General features: G+C 41.0%; 1 protein-coding gene and 1 long non-coding RNA gene across 2 annotated transcripts in view; one reads left to right on the top strand and one right to left on the bottom strand.

The window, feature by feature from the left end:
* The window catches only part of LOC134868859 (probable E3 ubiquitin-protein ligase HERC1), a 42,487-nt gene extending 23,542 nt beyond the window's left edge, over positions 1-18,945 (bottom strand). The window contains 34 exon segments of the mRNA XM_063890207.1: positions 325-420; positions 552-649; positions 748-900; positions 1,010-1,170; positions 1,252-1,502; positions 1,609-1,719; positions 1,856-2,053; positions 2,444-2,694; positions 3,323-3,368; positions 3,445-3,493; positions 3,571-3,868; positions 4,895-5,093; positions 5,322-5,439; positions 5,547-5,661; positions 5,880-6,053; positions 6,914-7,192; positions 7,832-8,035; positions 8,550-8,682; positions 8,769-8,921; positions 9,057-9,281; positions 9,723-9,848; positions 10,006-10,171; positions 10,570-10,704; positions 10,927-11,098; positions 11,260-11,404; positions 11,912-12,039; positions 12,251-12,394; positions 12,510-12,606; positions 12,740-12,838; positions 12,933-13,145; positions 13,251-13,433; positions 13,528-13,623; positions 14,803-15,808; positions 18,891-18,945. Of these exon segments, the coding sequence (XP_063746277.1) occupies positions 325-420; positions 552-649; positions 748-900; positions 1,010-1,170; positions 1,252-1,502; positions 1,609-1,719; positions 1,856-2,053; positions 2,444-2,694; positions 3,323-3,368; positions 3,445-3,493; positions 3,571-3,868; positions 4,895-5,093; positions 5,322-5,439; positions 5,547-5,661; positions 5,880-6,053; positions 6,914-7,192; positions 7,832-8,035; positions 8,550-8,682; positions 8,769-8,921; positions 9,057-9,281; positions 9,723-9,848; positions 10,006-10,171; positions 10,570-10,704; positions 10,927-11,098; positions 11,260-11,404; positions 11,912-12,039; positions 12,251-12,394; positions 12,510-12,606; positions 12,740-12,838; positions 12,933-13,145; positions 13,251-13,433; positions 13,528-13,623; positions 14,803-15,777 (5,991 nt within the window). The 5' untranslated portion in view covers positions 15,778-15,808; positions 18,891-18,945.
* Positions 9,782-14,137, top strand: LOC134868861 (uncharacterized). Its single transcript, XR_010166329.1, has 4 exons — positions 9,782-9,901; positions 11,923-12,047; positions 12,271-12,538; positions 12,947-14,137. It is a non-coding gene; the product is annotated as an uncharacterized LOC134868861 (long non-coding RNA).
* Positions 18,946-20,595: the final 1,650 nt, after the last annotated feature.

Genomic DNA, 20,595 nt, shown 5'->3' with positions numbered 1-20,595 from the left:
CCAGGAGTGAATTTCACTTTTTCCTGAGCAAAGCATTTTTTAAGTCTTGGATGCTGCATTCATTCCCAATTATCACAAGAAAAATGTAACTGTGGGAAAGCGGGAAATTGTTTAAATGCAGTGAACACTAAGTGTCACCCTTAGGACTTAATAATGTTAACAATATATCATGAAAGCAAAAACATTCTTGTTTACACAGTAGTACACTGACAGTATAACAGGCAGTAGATAATCCTTTACACAGCATCATTATTGAAAGAAAGGAGGGCGTGTTGATATGAGAATCTAGAAGACTTTTCTACAGTAATGATACTGCTGTATTACCCCCTTGTCTTTTTCAGCAGTCTCCTCGTGGTTCTTCTCAGCTAGTGGTTCCTTCCACATATAAACAGACACGAGCTGAAAGAGTTGTTTAACAATCTACAGGAAAAAGCAGAGAAAAGGGGAGAAAAAAAAGCAATGCTTTCATTATCCCATTCACTATTTCAAACTTACATACATTGGGTGCAGGATTGTGTTCTATATTTGCATTGGCATTTTTTACATCATACCTGCTGAATTTGAACAGGCTCAGAACAAGCAGGTAACAGTCTTTCTAAAACATGGAAGGCCAAAAGCTTAGTGCGGAGGTTCTGGAAGCACGGAGCACCTGGAAAGAAGACAGAGGAGGTAAACGAGGAATAAAACCAAAGTAAATGCACACTAAACAAAAACCATGCTGTTTTTTTTTATTTTTAAGTTCCTTACCTGAGGAGCATTTGTGTGAAATGATGGACATGAGTGGATCAATCCATTTGACAAAAGTAGAAAGTCTTTTCATTACTCTTAAAGACAGAACACGCCTCAAAAACACCAAGAAGTCTGCAAGCTGAGACTCAACCACTTTGCTGCTTTCCACCACTAAAACAACAAAAACAGAAGGGAAAAGTATGCTCTGTAAGAATGCATTTCACTGTGATCGTAAAAAGGTATATTCCAGTGAAGTTTTATATAGTTAAATGTGAAATACCAATTGGATTTGCACTCTTGCTGTCCAGATCGTTTTTCTCCGCCGTACCTCTCTCTGCCGTCTGCTGCTGGTGGAAAGTAGACAGGATATTTTGGAGCTGCTCACACATCACTTCCATGAGAGCAACAGATACCTCCACAGGCAGCATTTCCTCACAGGAGCTGAGGACACAGGACAATTTGTTAGGAAAAAATAACCGCTTAAGTGTACTTTCACTCTCTAATGAATCCAATAGTTCTCACCTTGCAGCCACAGTCAATATCTGCAGCAGGCGAGCGCAGGCTAGCCTAACAGCCCCACTTAGCAGCATGGATCCAGATTTAGAGGCTGAAAACCAGCCCTGGTTCATCAGAGCACAGCTGTTGTTGGTCAGCATGGAGAGGATTTCCAAGATGCCACATTTAATAACCAGCACCAGGTCCACTGGTTGGTAGGAGAAGTTCAGTGCAAACATGGTGGCTAGGAGAAGGTGCTGGCAGGAGCCTGGGTATGAAGAGACAAAAGCTCATCGACATGCAAAAGCTTTAAGAAAAGCAGTGCAAATGAAACCTTAATGTGTCAAAATATGAGCAAAAATGATGAACAAACCTGGATGTTCTCCTCTCTAACAGGGCCCTCTGTTTGAGCACACGCACCACCTGCTGGTAGAAGGTGTGCGCTGCAGATTGTAGCTCCCTTTGCATTTCCAGAGAAGCTGAAGTCGTACCAGACTGCATTCAGAAAAAAGGGATTGGAGAGTAATTTATGCAACAGAATGTTAATATAGAACAAATTTCAGATACCATCTCCACCTGGCTTGAATTAAATACTGCACAAACATCGTGAGAGCATTATTACTAAGTGTACCATGTAATGCTGCGTCTCGTAACTAGCTCCAGAGTGAGAGCCGATGATTTGTGTTCCCAAAGAAAAGCATCCAGAGAGGAACTGGAGCTGCACGGACTGCAGCAGAGCAGGAAAATGAGGGGAGACGGGGAACCCGCTGCTCTTCTCCTCCATCTTACACAGGAAGGAGGACATCTGACACAAGGCCTCCAGACGCAACTGATCACAACAAAGAGAACATTAAAAGGTGAGTTAACACCTTTAAATGCATCAGCAGCTCATTTTCTTTTACTAATTTCCATCTATGTTGAGTTATTTAAACAATTTTTGCTGCAAATATACAATAGTCTATAGGAATGCATTAATGTTTAGGCTTCATTTAGTTGTGCAAACATGTGTTTCACAAAGGAAAACCTTGAATCATTCATGTATTCGGCCATTACATTAGGGACTTTTAACCAAATCACAATGACACTAATAAGGACAATTAAACAGATGTGTACTAATATAAACACATAGCTGCAGCTGTTGAGTAGTGTTCTCGTTCCTCAGCAGTATTAATTGACTGTATGCTTGTAATTTCATATAGAATAAATCATTTCTCTTTACCTCCGCCCTCTGTTGCTGCTGCAGTATTGCAAAAGTAATGGCTTTGGGATCGGCCTGACCACAAGTCTGTCCGGCCGGCAAGGTAGGTGAGGAGGGTGAAATGTGGATGAGGCTTCCACAGACAAATTGGAACACCTGGTTGAGAATGGGGAGAGTGTTGCTGCCATAGTGGGTGGAGGTGGTCGGGCTGATGCACTGCCGCAGGCGATCCCAGGCATCCTTCATGACGCCCAGGGAACACAGAGGTAAGCCTGGAGGAGACACAAGATGAAAACAGGTTAGATTTTGTACAACCTCAGACAGAGTAGTTCAATCAGTGTCATTTCTGTTTAAAAAAAGATACTTGGTTGAGGTTTGACGATCAAAATAACAAGTTGGGCTCGAAGCAGGACATTTGTAATAAGAGACTCATTTTAAAATGTTTCTTCACTCTGGAAATAATGCAGATTTGACATGCTGAAATCTTTGGTGGCCATGAGAAAGAATCAAACATCATGACACAATATGTGGATAGCGGTAGTTAGATGTTTTTGATAAGCTTATTGTTGCCAAGCCGTTCTCCTTGTTTTCAGTCCTTATGCTATCCTAAGACAACAATTTGCAGCTAACAGATATCATAATAATATTGTTCAAGTCAAAAATACAGGTATAATATGCACAAAAAGTAGAAGTCTCCATTCAACAAAGCTAATTAAATATTTATAACAAAAAGAAAAAGAAGATCAAACCAAAATGAGCATCCAAACCTAAAGTCGTGAAAATAAATGAGGGATAACATTTTAAATAAATCAAATATATTGGTCTATTCGTCCTCCATGAAACTGTTCCTTTTATACATGACAGTGGTATGACGTACCTTTTTAAACATATTCCACCTACCCATTTTATTCTTTGAAGATCCCAATGAGTTTTTGGATTGGTCAGACTAAGTAAGACAAAGACAATACATTAGCACTAATAAAGAGGTGAGGGTCAAACTGCTGCTTCAGAACGAGGCTCACCTGTTTCCGGCCTTCAGCAGCCATCATTAGGAGCTCTGCTGTTGGTTTCCTACAATGACGGGAACAGTTAGTGCAGAAACAGCTCATATAAGAAAAAATAAACATGCTGCTTAATATAAGCTCTACCTCGCTCCCGGGTTTATAGTCTGACTCTCCCTTTCACCGGGTTCCACAAACGCAGGCCTGACCCCAAGCAGGAGAAAGAGGCAGCGGGACACCACCAGATGGCAGGCGTCGGGGAATCCCAAGCTCTCCTCGGATTCCCGCTGCTTCTCCCACTGCTGCTTGGGATCCAGCTCCCTCTCCGGGCTGACGGGGCTCTCCATGCTGCTGGGGAGGGTGGATGTGCCGAAGGATTCGTACACCGTCACGTTCTGCTGTACCTGCATGGCTTCTCGGGTGGCCATGAATGATTCCAGGACTTCTGCAGAGACAGGAAAGACGCATGAGAGTCAGTTGTTCTTGTAAAGATGATGGGGAGGGAATCTAAATATCTCTGCCAGGGTCTGCCTTGAGCAATTAAGATTTTGTTAAATATTAAGACAAATATGTTAAAGGTGACATTATATGTATTATATATACACAACAACTCTGAGTCCCTCCTGCAGGCATCCTGCACAGAGACACAGAGGTGCTGCGGAGGGGATTCAGCTCGCGACTGTATATTGCGGACGATAGGTTGGGACGTGTCACGTGGGCGGGGCGTTGCCAGGAGTTCAATGTAAAGCCAGCCCACATTTACGATATGACGTTATATCGGCAGCAAATCTGGATCAGCTCGGTTGTACCCCCATTTTTAGAGATGTGGGAAAGGAGGAAAAGAGAGAGGGTTGTATTTTCTGACACTTTGTGAATCTCCTTACACACCGGGGACACATATTTATGTATAAAAGACAGCAAAAAGTGCATTTTGCATAATAGGGGACCTTTAAAACAAGTTAACATTTGAATGCTGCGCAGCTTTTTGTATATTCATTCTGTTGAAACCTATTATTTCAGCGTGGGATTTTTTCTGACTTACCCAAACCTTTCCAATTACTCCAAAGCATTGTAAAGTAAAAAGTCATAGAAATGTATAAAAGATCAATGTAATCCTTTCCAAAATTCACAATTATTTTTATTATTTCAATAAATGTTCTTCTTCAGTCCATATTTGTTGGCATTTATTCTTTAAAAAATAGGAAAAGCTTAAAAAAAAATCACTGCACTCTTTATTTATTAAAATATACTATATTTTTCAAACATACTAAGTCATTTAATCTGATAAATTACATTGTTTAAATTGAGGATTTTGATCAAGAATTTTAAGAAACATGACAGACATTCAACGATTGATTTAAAAAACCTCAATAGATGCTTTGAATGTAAAAAAATTAATTAAGCCGTTCAATACAGCCATAAATCTCCAATTGCTGCATTAAGGGCAGGAATAGAGATAAGCCTTTCTAACCTGACAGGTACATACGACTGTTGCCAAATGCGTCCTCCTCTGCAACCTCCTCCTGGTTGTGGTTTGCTGTGGGGGGTGGGGGCACCTGTACCTCCCGGCTACATTGACCCACTGACTGCTGCTCAGGATCCTTCCCCACCTGCTCCGCTGAGGGGCCCGGCTCCTGCCTGTCTGCATCCGGACTTTGGGGAGATGGGTTCTGCCAAAACAGAAATGTTTCCAATACACTGTGTTTTTTTTCCCCATTTTTCTTTGATTATATCTGAGAAATAATTCATATTTATGAAAAAGAATGGCCTTTTGCCAATTAAATTGTTAATAAAAACACATATTTACAGAGCAAGTATTAAACGATATTTTGTAGTGATTATCTGTAGATGCATAATATTTGGTTTGACATAAATTGGATTCATTGTAGTACTGGTACCTGTTTGGCAGCAGTCTGCACCTGGGACATCTTTGGAGAGTTTTTATGGGCCAACAGAGAGCTTCTGATTTTATAGACCGTTTCATAGACGTTCAGCAGCATCTCGCAGGGCTCATATCTGTCCCAGGATGAGTGAATAAATAGTTTATAATTAGGTTTCTTCTGCACAACAGTATGAATCATGCACAATTAATCAGGGAATATTAAATGTGTGTTACTACTGACTTGTCCTGCCAACAGGCCTCTTTCTGCAGCCCTGTGTGTTTCAACAGAACAGCAAGACTGCAGCGGCAGACGGTCTGCAGCAAACAGTCACCTGAAGATCCTGCACTCTCCCACTCTGCGCTCACAGAAAAATAACACAGCTCATTAGAACAAAATCACCCAAAAAAGAAAGAAGACCATAATTAAATAATAATGATGATGTATTGTGCATCATTTATCATGTCAAGTACATCAATACAGCTAGTTTGTCCACTTTTACCTTGATAATTACTTGATGGTACACTTTGAACACATGTGATGCACTCGTACAAAATCAAGCACAAGTTTAAATACCTTTGCTGTGAGCGTACTCCTCCATATTTTGCCACAGGCCCCCTGCAGCTCCTCTGGAGGACCCCAGCGCCAGCTCCAGTAAAGTCCTGGTTTCCTCGTTCAGGCTGAGCTCTGCCAGTCGGGCATCAGTGCTGCCAAGCAGAACCACCTCAGTCAGCCACGCCATGCTCGAGTCTACAGGACAGACATCCCATGGGACATAGGACAAGAGAACCAGGGAAAGGTAAGTACTTTATAGACTAAAGTGTTTGCATATCAAGTTAAAGGGACCCTATTATGCTAATTTTCAGGTTCATTTTTGTATGCTGTGCCTCTACTGTGACATGTTTCCATGTTTTAATGTTCAAAAACCTCTTTATTTTTCTCATACTGCCTGTGCTGCGGCACCTCTTTTCACCCTCTGTCTGAAACCAGAGCCCAGTCTGCTCTGATTGGATAGCTGGTTGGCTCTGTTGTGTGACTGCTTAGAGATGTCCCGCCCCTTAGCCTATCAAGGACAATGTGTTGGAGTGCTTGCCAATAGAAGCACAAGTGTTATATAGTGATGTCACTATCTGAGGACTCCAAGCAAGGTGTTTCAGGCAGGGGGGGGGGGGGGGGGGGTGTGCGTGAGAGTAACAGGGAACATTGGGATTGTAGCCTTTGCAGACAATTTACATGCACAAAAACCTATATAACACACTGCAAGAAAGAGAAAATAGGGCCTCTAAAAATGTCTTTTTTTCCATGAGTGTTTTTTTGGTTGAGGGTGTACAAAATAAAAGGTTAGCCAGGTAACTCCATTGTTTGTCATCCGTTTTACTCTATCCCCCATGTTTATTGTCTGTATTACTGTCAAAACCTAATCAAACAAAACAAAAAAGAATCATTACTCTATAGGTACAACTAACTTTCCATGACATTCATCTAAGCCAAACAAAGATCGGGTTCGTGGAAGAATGTAGGGACGTTGATGCAACATTATTCTGGGGATGATGTTGGGTTCTATCTGCCAAAACATTGGCTCATGGAGAGCATGACGTTTGTTTTCCTACCCAGCTGTTCAAAGTCCATCTCAAGCCCGTTCCTGAGGAGGACATTTGATAGCCAGAATTCTGACAATTTCTCCTGAAGTGACGGTGGCGGGCCTTGCAGCATACCACCGAGGCAACGGCCGACTGCCAACGCTACAGAGCGCTCCAGATCCAACAGCCAAACCCACGTGCTCTCCTCCTCGTCCTCGTCCTCCTCCTGCTGCTCCTGCTGCTGCTGCTGCTGCTGCTGCTGCTGCTGCTGCTGCTGCGGTCCAAGGCACGCATTGTCTTCACTCTTATCTGTAAGGAAGATCTATTGTCAGTGTTTGAATTGCATGCAGTCTTCAGCATAGGACCTGTATCCTGTTTTTATACATGTATCTTGATGGAAAGTAACTAAGTACATGTATTCAAGTGTTGTACTTCAGTACTTGTTGACATATTTATACTTTACTTGAGTGTTTCCATTTATAGGCTACTTTATACTTCTACTCCGCTACATTTCAGAGGCAAATATTGTACTTTTTACTTCAGTACACTTGTTTTAACGCTCACAATTACTAGTTACTTTTTACATATAAAATCACATGATGTGCTGATATGGTATGATGCAGTACAGTGTTTCTAGTATCTAAATTTGCTCCACATTGACAAACTACAACACTAAAATGCTCTTACATGTAGAAAAACAGATAATACTAAAATGGAGCATTGTGCAGAATAAGTACTTTTTGTACTTAAATGACATTCTGATGCTACTACTTTTGCACTTTTACTTCAGAAACATTTTGAAATCAGGACTTTTACTTGTAGTGGAGTATTTCAAGACCATAGTATTTGTACTTTTACTTAAGTATAGGATCTGAGTACTTCTCCCGACACTGCTGTACCCACTAATAACAACAATAAACTATGGGGGTAGATCAGGCTTCCACTGACCTAAACATGTCTTCTGAGCCTCCATCCTCAGCTCTTGCTCCTCCAGCAGGCCGGTCTCTGGTATGAACCTGTTGAAATCATTGAGTTGTTCCAACAGGGCCAGCAAATGGCTGAGGAGGGGCTGGACTGTGCTGAGGGGCAGCAGTAGCAAGGAGTACATGACTTGGCACAGCAGGCTGCCAGCCACTGAGTTGTACAACACCACTGGGACAAGGGTTGAGACGAGAGAGGGGGTGTTAGAGTGACTGATAAAAATAAGTGAGAAATTCAGATAGACAACAGATACATAGAAGCAAAGCATCAAACTGCTCTAAAATCGATGGACCTGAACAAAGTGTTTGTAAATTTGAGTGGGTTTTATTTTCCATCTGTTATTATACACTTAATTGTTCCATTTCATCTTATTTTATTAAGTGTGTTTTATTTTCCATCATTATTGCATGGCATCGCTTTTTTTATGTCAAATCAATTTTATTTTCTATTACTGTAGTTTTGTTTCTTCTGCATTTTGTGTATGGAAGATGCTATATAAATAAAGTGTATTCTTATTTTATAAATACAGAAAATTAGTTGGAAACTGTCCTTCCACTTGTCCTTAAATATATTTTAAAAATAGAAAACGAAGTGATTTTAATCATTTGTTGTGAATAAAATCACCCAAAACTCACCCTATTCCTAACAAGGAACTAGGTTATGATGACACAGCCATTATTCTCACCATGCAGCTTCTTGATTATCTGATTATCTTGGGAGCTCTCCTTCAACAGTTTGGTGGATCTCCTGAGTGTCTCAGCAGCACAGGGAAGCAGCAGGTACAGATGCTCCCGGAGCAGCGTCACACTGCCGTCATCCTACACACCAGAGGAAACATTAAAAACATTAATGCAACCGTATCACTACAGAACTCTGGGTAAAATATACTTGAACATGAGTGTACCTCAGGGCTGGAATGGATGTAGCAATGGCCCAGCAGGTGTTTGTGCAGTCCTGACAGCAGCTGGTGGAAGTGACAGGGAGGATCAGTCTGTCCCTGGCTGTCACTTGATAGCTGTTTGTCACTGTTTTTCTCCAGTTCTCCAAATGCCCGCTCCTGCATGAACACACAGAAGGAATATGAACATCAACTCCAATGTAATGGTAAAAATGTGCATCAAAATACTTAAGAAAACATAGGAGCTTGTGAAAACCTTCAGTATTTGAAAGAGAAAACCACATAATTCCATACCGTGTAAAAGCCGATACTGAGCAGCAGGGTTCTGAGCAGCACCTCTGCTAAGTGCAGAGGATCGTAAGCATCCACAGAGCTGGAAGAGGAAGGCGGCCGGACCGACAGAGCGGGTGTCAGGGGGGGACCCAGGGCTGTCACCTCCCCGAAATTGCTGTAACCGAGTAGAGAAGCAACATGGCTCTGATCCTGAAGGCTGCTGAGGACCATGTCTAACTGCAGACGCTTTGGAAGACACAGAGAAAAAGAAAAGGAGATAAAGGTTTGGTATTTTATTACTGTAATGTAAGGTTTACGGCATCTCTGTGGAGAAGCAACAACAACACAATTTCACAACATACAAGGAGTCTGATACACATATTGCCTAGCAACACTCCAAGATGTGATTTGGACAAAGTGTTCCCTAGCTCATCTGAATCAGAGTGATATTTGAAATGTCATTCAGGAAGTGAATAAATAAATAAACAAATAAATAATTAGGCAGATTAAATGTAATGCAAAACATGTGTTCTGTATTTATAGCTTCATCTTCTATATGAAACACATTCCTGACTGCTAATTTATTCAGGCAAAAATGTACGCTTACATCATTTTGCCATGATTACCAGCACTACTGTAACAACACATAAGGGAATGATTAAAATAGCAAAGAAGAGCTCTACATACCTGTCCTTTAGAGAGGACATTTAAGCTCTGAGGGCCCTGAGGAAGGAGAGAGAGGAGCAGCTCAGTTCTCTCCCTCAGTGGAGGAAGCAACAGAGACGCACCGATGGACAGCGTGTTCAGAACTGCCTGAGGATGGACAGGAGTGTCAACACGGAAAAAACACGGATTGGATATCAATGGTAAGCATTTACTGCAAGCAATTCATTCAATTAAATGAGTAGTATGGGCTATAACAACCCACCACCACCTGCAGAGAAATAATTGAAGCAGACTGTTAGTTTACCTGTTGTATAGAGTCTGGCATATTAGTATCTATGAGCCGGAACAGCAGGTTTCTGAGGGGTCTGCCTTGAGCCCCTAAAACCATGGCACCAGTGCCCCCAGCATGGGCCAAGGACAGGTGGATAGAAAGCAGCTTCATGCAGAGCAGAAGAAACTGATGGTGGTCCCTGAGGATTACAGAGAGCATTAGGAGCATCTTAAACTGAAAATATACAATTTAATATCTTTTTTATCTTTTATTCGGAAAATTAGCAGTTTTATATTTAATTTACATTTTTACGTAATACATATATTTAATAAAGCAATATCCTTTGAGGACATATTTATTTCAGCTTACACAAAATCATAAAAATAATTAACCACCTCCACCAAAACCTTATTTTGAGAACCGATAAACAAGAAACCATACAAAAATCAAAGAAATGAAATAAATCACATGAGAAAAAACAATGTTCTTTTTTCTCACAAAACAAAAATAAAGCAAATCTCTTGCTTTTAAAAACGTGCAATCCTCCAGTGTTTAATATCAGAACTGATAGGATACTTCATCACTTTAATTTCATACCTTTTAGATAAGAAAGGGGCAGGAGGATTGTCATCCCCGATGCCATCACAGTAACTCTCTAGGAAGTTGCGCAGGTAAGTGAACGTGCTCTCTTCCAAGTCGACACAGAAAGGCCTGTGCCACGCCACCAGTTGCCTGGGAAAGGAAGAAAGTCTCTTGAGAGATGAGCATCCACAAACGTGTCAAGACTAATGAGAAGAGGGCAAAACATTGAGAAAAACATCAAACTATTCTCAATGGAAATGTTGGTGAGACCACATATTCCTATCGTAGAAGGGAATGGAAAATATACAAAGGAAACACATCTTAAGCAAAAATGCAGACACTTTTTTGAAAAATAAGACAGGATAGGTTTACCTGTCTGTGGGGACTGCGGTCCAGGCCAGGCTGTGAGAAGTACCAGCAGTGATTTGCTGAATGGACACCCCCTCCAGACCGAGCACTTTCTTAGGTTTGGTAATTGGTGTGGAGGTGTGGCCCTGCCCACACTGGCCCATAGTGTTGTTGCCCCAGGCATACACTTCATTCTCTGGTGAAAGAGGGAAACAATACAGTCAGAGTAAATTCATCCCATCTGATGGAAAATGATATCTCTTAGCCGCAAATTACATTTATTCTGAAAGCAAAGCCACGTTTTTCTTTACACATGTCATCTGCACAAATGACCTTCAGCGGTTAGAGGTCTCTTACCGTGCGTCAGAGCCAGACAGTGGCTGTCTCCACATGAGATATCGATGATCTTGGTAATGCTCAGGTCTTCTATGAACCTGGGTCTCAGAGAGGTTGTCTCAGAGGAGCCAGACCCTAAACAGGAGCCACAGCCCCATGCAAACACCTAAATAAAAATATATAAATGTATTGTCTTTATCCCCACATTTAACACAGAAAAAAATCATATTTCCATTATTGATTACAGGCAACAACATGAATTCCTCCATTAAATCTATCTACTTATTATACTTAGCTGTTTATTTATTTATGTTTTACTTATTTATTGAATTTTTTTTTTAGGGATACTTCTTATTGTATCACCTTTGCTTCTGTGACACTGCAGATTTTCCCACTTCGGGACAAATAATGAATTATCTGTATTGTCTTAAGATATTCATGTTTATTTTTGTTTGTATATGAACAGTTTTGTAGCATAAACCAAAGCATTTATAGCCCAAGCTAATTATGAACACCTATCCCTTGATGAGCCTTTGATACTAAACACATCCTTGTACTCAGACTGTGCTCAAATAAACATTCATTATTTGGACTAAACATACAACAAAAATCTATAAAGAGCTAAATTAGCTGAGCTATGGTTGGTTAAAAAGTTGACCCTCTTCCCTCTCACCTGTCCTGCAGAGGTGAGGGCCAGAGAGGACTGGCTGCCAGCACACACTTTCCTGATGATGAATCCATGCAGGGCCTCTATGACCTTTGGGCGATACACACGATTGGTGTCTCCATGACCTAGTTTACCTGCAAGGGTGAGTCATGTGCGGGTAGCAGCATTAATACACACTAGCTTGAGACACTTCTGTTGTGATAGAGCACATATGATACTACGACCCTGAGGAAATCACTGACAGTGTGTGTAATACATATATTTTTAAATGTTTACGCCATTTGACACAGAACTACTTCATGTATGATTGACTTAAATCAAATAGTGAATCTTTTATCAACGCACCATTGTCCCCTCCCCCGAAGGACCACACAGTGCGTCCATCCTGCGCCACAGCGATGGTGTGAGAGCTGCCGCAGGCCACCTGTCCAACACCACTGATGTCCTTCACTAGAGTGGGCACGTTACGACTCTGACTGTCACTGTGACCTGCTCAGGGAACAAACACAAGACAACAGGTTGTTGCTGTAGACCGGAGGAAGGGGTATCACTGAAACAGTTGAGACAAATGAGATCAGACAACTTGAGAAAACGGGGCGTGTACCAAGTCTGCCAAAGTCGCCTTCTCCCCAGGTATAAAGCTCTCCATCATTGGTCACAGCAGCACTGTGTCTGTAGCCAGCAGACACGCAAATAACAACCTGGAAGAGATGCCATAATGTATGTTAAATTATGTTAAACCACATAGCTTTAAAAGATGAATAACTACAACAGAAAGGCTTGCATTCCCCATCCATCTTTTCCCCAAACACAGAGCTTTATTCCCGTGCCTACTTTGCCAAACAGAGGTCCTTGTATGATTTTGGGGTATTTCTGTGTAGCACTGTTGCCATGGCCTAGTTTCCCATATTCTCCATCACCCCAGCTGAATACCTGAAAGAAATATTTTGGAAATGGTATATGTCATTGAAAGGAAACAAGAGGAGAATGGTGAAAAGTACAGTGTGCAGTCATTTTAACTTGTTACCTCTCCCTCTACAGTGATGGCCAAAGTGTGCCCGTCAGAGCCCTTGGAGGAGGACACCTTCTTCATGTTCCTATGAGGCTCCAGCACAAGTTTCTTGGGCATGGACTGGTTATTGGAGTCCCCGAGGCCCAGGCGGCCATAGCTGCCTTTCCCACACGCTTTCACTGACCCATCTGTAGAGACTGAGAAGGTACAGTACTGCCCCGCCTCAATCTGAAAGGAGGACATAGTGGATAGAATCAATAAGATATAAATCAGATAAATAATAGTATGCATTATTATGGAAAAATACCAGTCCATATGTATTGGTAGCCTCACCATTTGGGCATCACTGAAGCCCTGAGTCAGCTTTGGCAGCAGGATTTTCTCCAGAGTTCCCTCTGCCAGCTGATGGCTGCTGTTGCTGCCCCACACGTACACCATCACTGTGTCACTCTCTGAACCAGGAGCAGCTGCATCAGTGCTGCAGGAGCACAGGCAGTAGGATGCTAGGTTACAGATCTGTCAGAAGGGAGGAGGATGAGGTGCATAAAGTCAGTTACTGGAAAGTATAACAGCTCTTATTAGTGCCTGTGTAAAAACAAATCCCTCTTACCTCCTCAAACAGGCAGAGAGCAGCCTGGGAGAGTCGACAGAGTCCATCTGCGTCCTTCTTCAGCACCTGAGTATTGACGGAGTCCCCGCGGAAACCCTGGAAAAAAGACATTTAGTTTCTTCATCAAAGTCTGTTTTTAATGTAACCTGTGACTCACTGTGTGTGTATTTGATGTCGGTTCAGTTTATCCGTTTTATTACACTCTAATTATCAATTTGTATGCACACATTCTTCCTAAACTGAGACAAATCAGTGCAAGATCAGGCAGATGGTGAAATCAAGAGAAACAGAGATGCAGAAATGGTTAGATCCTAGTCCTCAGATGCAGATCTTAAGTGTGTGTTTATGTTGTGTAATACCTCCGGAAGCTTTTACATTTATAACAATTAAGTTTAGGACGAGAAAACTCAATCATGACGTTTTTTGCAATAACCAGACATTGTTATTATTTGTCAATTTAAAGTGCAAAGCTGATTACCTTACTAAACAATGAATCAAAAAGGCATAAACTGTAGAGGAAGGGCAGGAAGACCGGCTCAATCTTAATCTTATCTGCACAATAATGCATCACTCAAAGCCTCAATGAGAATGTTAATGATACCAGCTACAGCAGGGATGGATGTTGTACTGAGGAGCTAATTTGCTGCTTTATCGTTACACAAATGTGAGTTAGGTCATTTAATTTGTAATAGAAAATGTAAAATACACCAATAAAAAATGACCTACTACTACAGTAATAATACAATAATAGACAACCAGAAGGGCTTAATCGTTATCACAATGTCATTCACTTTTGTGCTTACAGCAGTAGAGGGAAGTTAAAGATTAGTTAACTTAGGAAAGTAAGTTGTTTACCACATTATTGCATATATTTCTAATATTGTGCAGCTGTTACACCTGTTTCCAATAGGCAGAAACAACTACTCAGCTGTCCACACGTCCGTCAACATCTCTTTTTTTTTTATAATGCATCCTTTTTAGAGATAAAGCTGTTTAATCAAAGTTAACATTGCCCATACAATCAGAAGTAGAGTGATGACCCAAGATTATCCTATGGTCAGGAAACTCAAACTTCCAAATATCTAATACATCTAAATAATAATGTGATATTAGGACAATAAATTCAACTTAGGTCAGCGTGGACTCTAATGGTGTTAACAATAAAAAAAATGTCTCTCAAAAGAGTTAAAGGAACAAAGTAGAAGGTAGATCTCTCTGAACACACCAAAATAAATACAACATAAAAAAATCAAAGGTCGAAATTTAAGGACATACCGAATATTGCTTCATTTGTAGAAGCGTTTGATGGATGACCTCAAAGCCCACGCCAGCCGAGTGCTGGGAGCTCAGTGAGGAGGAGGAGGGAGACAGCGTAGAGGAAGATGAGGGCATAGAAGCAGCCAAAGCTACCTCCACCCACTCCAGAAGGAACTTCAGAGAGCCTCTCTGCATGGCCAGGCCCAGCAGCAGCTCCAGCGCTAACCTCCGCCCGGTTGGATCCGCCCCCCCGGTGCCGCTGCTCACTGATGTCTTCTTCAGGAAGTCTGCCACCTGCGCCAGGCAGTCCAGCCCCACTGACGGGATCTTATTCTCATTGGCCAGAGACAGCGGGGGCAGAGAAGTCAGCACAGAGGACGCTGTGGCGAGCACGTCGTTGCAAAGCACCGACTCCGGGTGAACGGAGGCCGCGTACCTCCAGTTCTGCTGCAGTAGGGAGAAGAGAAGACTCAAACCTGTCCTCACACCCATCTCTATCAGAACATCCGTACCCGACTTGACTTTGGACGCCCCCCCTGGCAGGCAGGGCTCTGAGGCCAGCTCAAGTTGCCCACATTCTGTGCCATTGTCTGTGGATTGAGAGTGTAGCTGCACGTGGAATTTGTCGTGGTATTTGCTGTGAAGTGCATAGTAGATCCTCTGGAGGACTACCAGCCTTTGGTGGAGGCCCTGGGTGTAGGAGGTCTGCGTCAGCATGCGGTGAGCCAGCCATCGCTGACTGTGGAGCAGGGATGACAGGTACTCTTCTTTCTCTGCCGAGGCGCTGGACTCACACTCGAAGTCTGGCAGGCGCGGGCCCACCAGTTCTTGTACAGGTTGGGCTAGAGTCACCACCTCCTTGTTGTGGAGGAGCTTGTTGTAGAGCACAGCAGCTCCATGTCTCCTAGCCGTCTGTACACTGTCTTCTGCTGCCCAGGAGCTATTGAAGTGCTCCTGCCATTTCAGCAACACATGGGTCTGACAAGGCACCATGTCTGAGCATTATCTATAGTCGTGAATACACCTGAAGACACAGAGGGAACAGGATTAAAGAGGCAGATTTGTCGAGTTCACACAAGACACTTTTATCTCTCTAATAAATCTACAAGCAACATTTGCAGCTGAAAGCCAATGTCCTAATGTGTTTTCCTGCCAAGTAAATTTAGAGAAAAGGTGTTAGGTTTCTCCTCAGTGTTGGAACTTACATCCAGGCTAGTGGCATAGGCCCAGTGGGTATCAGTGAAATAGGTCAGCTCACCCTGTGATAAAAACACACCCATGCTAACGAGCAGGATTTTGTCTCACAAGATGTTATGCTAAACAAAACAAAAAGGGATGTTTTTGGTTTATTGACATTTGAGTGTATTCCTTTCATAATATAGCATGGCCAGGCAAAGAGTTAATCCTGATTTGCGAGATTTGGCAAGCGTGTGACAATAATCTGATTCCCGTTTTAATAATTTCCTATTCTGAACGCAGTTATCATAGTCATCGTCTCTAAATTGGTCACCGGGTGCTCTGAAATACAATCCCTTGCAGACCACTTGGTCTCCACCTGACCCCCAGTCAGTCAGTCAGTCTGTCTGCATTTGTGTCTGCTTTCCAAACAAATGAAGAGAAAGTTGGTGTTTGATGGAAAATTATGAGTTTATTAATCGATAAGAGGGTTGGAAGAAAATATTCACCATCTATTTTGACAATAGATTAATCGTTGAGTGGTTTTTATGAAAAATTGCAAAAAATGTAAAAGCTCTTAAATATGGAGCTTTTTTTCTGAAATCTTACAAACCACAATTAATTGATTCTTCTAGAATATAGCTAATCAGCAATAAACTTTACTTGCAGCAAGACGATTTTTACATATTAACTGGAACATCTTGGAGCAAGAACAAAAAGTAAACAAAGAAATAAATCGACTTGGCCCATTAAAACATGCACTCTATAATAGAGGCTAAATCATCAAAGTCCCCCTGACAGACAGCATTCATGTCAAAGTGAGTTATTTCCGGGGAGAATCAGCTGGATTACATTCCCATGGCATTAAAAAATTCACCCTACTAATTCTAAACTGTAGATTTAAAGGAAGGAAGAATTGATGCCAAACTATATCTTCATTATCAATATGCCTATGATGTAGGCCTACCATTATTACCCCGATATGAGTAAGTTGTCTGCCGTCCCTGTCAAGAAATAAACACAAGTTAAAGGTAAAACAAACTAGTGAAATGTACACTATGGACATGTACAGTATGACTCTTCATAGCTATGGATAAAACTCCTTGCGTAAACATGGAGTCATATGAGGGAGAAAATACTAGCTACAGGCAGCTAAACATGTGAGCATGCCACCATAGTCCACCGTCATCTGTCCCTTGCCTGAGGCCTGTGGGGCTATATGGTTTCCACTCTGGCCAAAAATAACAGCAAGCATTGATATAGCAATGGGCACGCTGGGTCAGGCAACCACCAGCAAATAACCAGCAGCAACGTTAAGCACAACCATATGTAACTGTAGGGCATGGAACTTAAGGACACCTTTTGGGTGTTCCTCAACACAGTCTATGGTTTTCCTCCTTTTTTTTCACGTGAGTCGCTTTATATTTAATCAACCATTCATTATACAGCTCATGACATCAGTCCATCACACGGTATTCGCAGTATACACTACAACAAAACAAATCATCTTGTATAAGTTGTTGTTAATTGCTATGCTAGCAACTTGCCAGATAGATTTAAAAATAAAACACTACAGCTTGAAGGGGGGGGCTACTGTGAAACCCTAATGATAAAACCATTCACACATCAAAAGCAATATTAGATATTGACGCTGAATGCATGCAGCACCAAAAGTAAATGTCAGTGATTCTAAGATCCCAAAGCCAACCTGTTTCTAAACATCACATGTATTATTGCTTTGCCAAAAAGTACACTGGCCAGCAGAGGTGACACATGATATTTGTTAGACCATGAACGTGAAGTACAGTTTATGGAATTTAAACCTTGGCTTTACGGTTTGAATCCTGATATTTGTCCATTAAGATTCATATTTGAATTAGTTTGTCTACATGTAAATAATGTTACAAAATGGTGTGCCTAGTATCACTTGATTTAATCACTTGTTTTTTAAGTGTAGATTTAGAAAAAATATATACATCCCCAAGATATTAAATGTACAATTAAATAAAACTGAGGAAAAACTCTTAATGCTCAAATGGATCTGATCATGTAATAATATCAATAGCCAATATAAAATAATAATAAAATCAGGATTAACCAGACTAAATATGCAAAAGACAGAACTGCTCAGCTATTTAGGAGGGGCTCCACCATGCTGCTTCTCTTTAAGATTGCAGAGGATAAGGCTGCTGGAGATGATCCAGGGCTTTGAAAGTCGTCCAGAACAAACTGGACCAAGGGATGTTTGGGCTGCTGTTGCCACGACAACCCTGACTACAATAAAGCAGTTAATGGATGCAATAATTGGTATCATAACCGTTGCTAATGTTAGCATTCATGCATTTATTCACCACAATATGAGCTGCATAATGTCTGACAGCAACTTAACAATTATGCTAGGATGCTGGGGGTGGGAGGCAGTGGATGAAAACACACCACTTAAGTTAAGCATTGCAATTGTGCAATGACATTAGCAGACATGATAATATAACAATAACAACGTTGTCCAGCCGTGCTATCAGGCTGCCTACTTGAATATTCTGTCAACATTTTGTACCGTTATGTGCTTTTCATCTCTGGCGACAGTTGCAGTGTAGCATTAGCTATTCGCTACACCGACATAAACAGCCTAATGTGTGCATTTAAAACGCAGCCTCTGCCGTGTCATTGAAAAACACCGGTATCATGATTATAGCATCTGCGGTGACAGTTGAGCTAGCGCTGGCTGCAGTGCAGTTGCTAGTCTGGTCCATGGCTGTCAAAACGACCAAGCCCCTCTGCTTGTTTTCTGACAGCTCTCAGCAAAAAGCTCCCGCAGCTCGTTAACGTCGTTAAAAAAATATATATTAACACAAATATAACAAAGAATACACCGTAGACATGTAAGCTACCTTGACTGTAAACACCCGCAGAAAATTGGTTTGCGTTACCTGTCCCGTCCCGGTGAGGTCTCCCTTGGACGTGAATATCATATCAACCTTCTCCTCTTTCTTCTCCTTCTTCGGCTGCTGCACTCTTAACCACTGAAGGCGATCACAGTTAGATTTCTGCCCCCTTGTGTATTGGAGTGAGTATGAGCAAGCTAAAATGATCATATTATTTTTCGTATGTGCATTTTTTCAAACCACACAGAAATCCTGCTAATTGAAACCACTGAAGTAAAATATAACTAGGCGATATGGTCAGCACATCTCTTTTATTGATACAACTCTAACGCAGTAGAACTACAGTACTATAAAAGCCCTTGTCCATATGACGCATGGGAAACAAGGCCCTGCAGTCAGTCGGTCAGTATATAAGGACAAAGGTTCTAAATATAAATTAATATCTGAATCTTATGACTTAATATTGAAAAATGAATTAAATGAAAATGAATTTTGTATTTAATTAAATTGTTAAGATAGCTTTTCCAAAATCTATCACTATCAGTTTAAACCATAAATAGCCTAATGAGAATAGGTTTCCAGTTATTTTGTGACATTATTTTTGATGTTTTTCATATTTATTTGAAGCATTACTTTTCCATATCATATACAGTGGAAAGTAGATACTTTATTTTAAAGGATATGTATGAAAGAGAAATCCCCCTATTGTAAACCTATAGTTAACTTGACATGAGGGGACTCACCCTGTAAACTGACTAAATCATTAATGCATATTGTTCTTTGAAGCTCTGGGGAAAGCTTTGTCAAGTGTGAGGAAATAATAATGATGTTTCATTATGGGAAATGTAGGATGCTGTGTTTTTGGACCTTGAACCACTGTAATGGCCAAAAGTCAGGATGTCTCAGTCTCTGCGGATTGATTTGACTAATCTTTTTTTAATCTTGCTTCCCACATTTTTGGAATGGCAATAATACATGTGCCGCCTTTAAGAACTTCACATGGGTTATCTGGGTTGGGTGTTGTACAGTAATCCTTGTCCTTTTTATTTTCTAATACAATCATACTTTTAATGTATTCCCAATAAATTAAAAAGAACAAAAATCAAGTAAAGAAAGAAAAATAAATAAATCAGCGTACAAACTTAAGAAAAAAGTGAGAATAAAACTGTGATTTAATACATAAATGTCATGTTATATTTTCAGTCTGTTCCATAATTGTTCTGTTACAGCATATTTTATAAACGATAAAGATATGTTTAAAATACGTGTGTGCATCTTAGTATATCTGATAACCATAGTGTCGATATATCACATTCCTTTTTATAATGTTTTGCTTATTTTGGTGTTGCACCATGAGACACAATCAACATTTAAGAACAGTTACCTTTTATTATGTGAGTCTAAAGATGATTTAATATTTGCAAAACTGTATTAAACTTGTTAAATGTTATCAGAATAATTTCCAATCATTGGATGTTGTGACTAAAAAACATAGTGTGATCTTCAAAGCTGAGCCAGCTCAGGGTTTTGGTTCCGTCGGTCCACTAACAAAAACAAACCAAAGATATTTATGAATCAGGTCACACGATTTCAATTCGACTGGATGCGTCCAGAGGCTAATCCACTTCCAAGCGATTTCAAAAAAGAACTACTGGCAAAAAGGACGTACACACCGGAGTAAGAGGAAAATTGACAGGGCAAGCCATGTGCAAACAAAGTTGTCATCGCTGATAACCATACAACCTGATGA

Source organism: Eleginops maclovinus, chromosome 8 (genome assembly GCF_036324505.1).
Source record: "Eleginops maclovinus isolate JMC-PN-2008 ecotype Puerto Natales chromosome 8, JC_Emac_rtc_rv5, whole genome shotgun sequence".
NCBI classification, from domain to species: domain Eukaryota; kingdom Metazoa; phylum Chordata; class Actinopteri; order Perciformes; family Eleginopidae; genus Eleginops; species Eleginops maclovinus.
The sequence above is the reverse complement of the archived record's forward strand: the minus strand, read 5'-3'. Positions and strand labels throughout refer to the sequence as shown.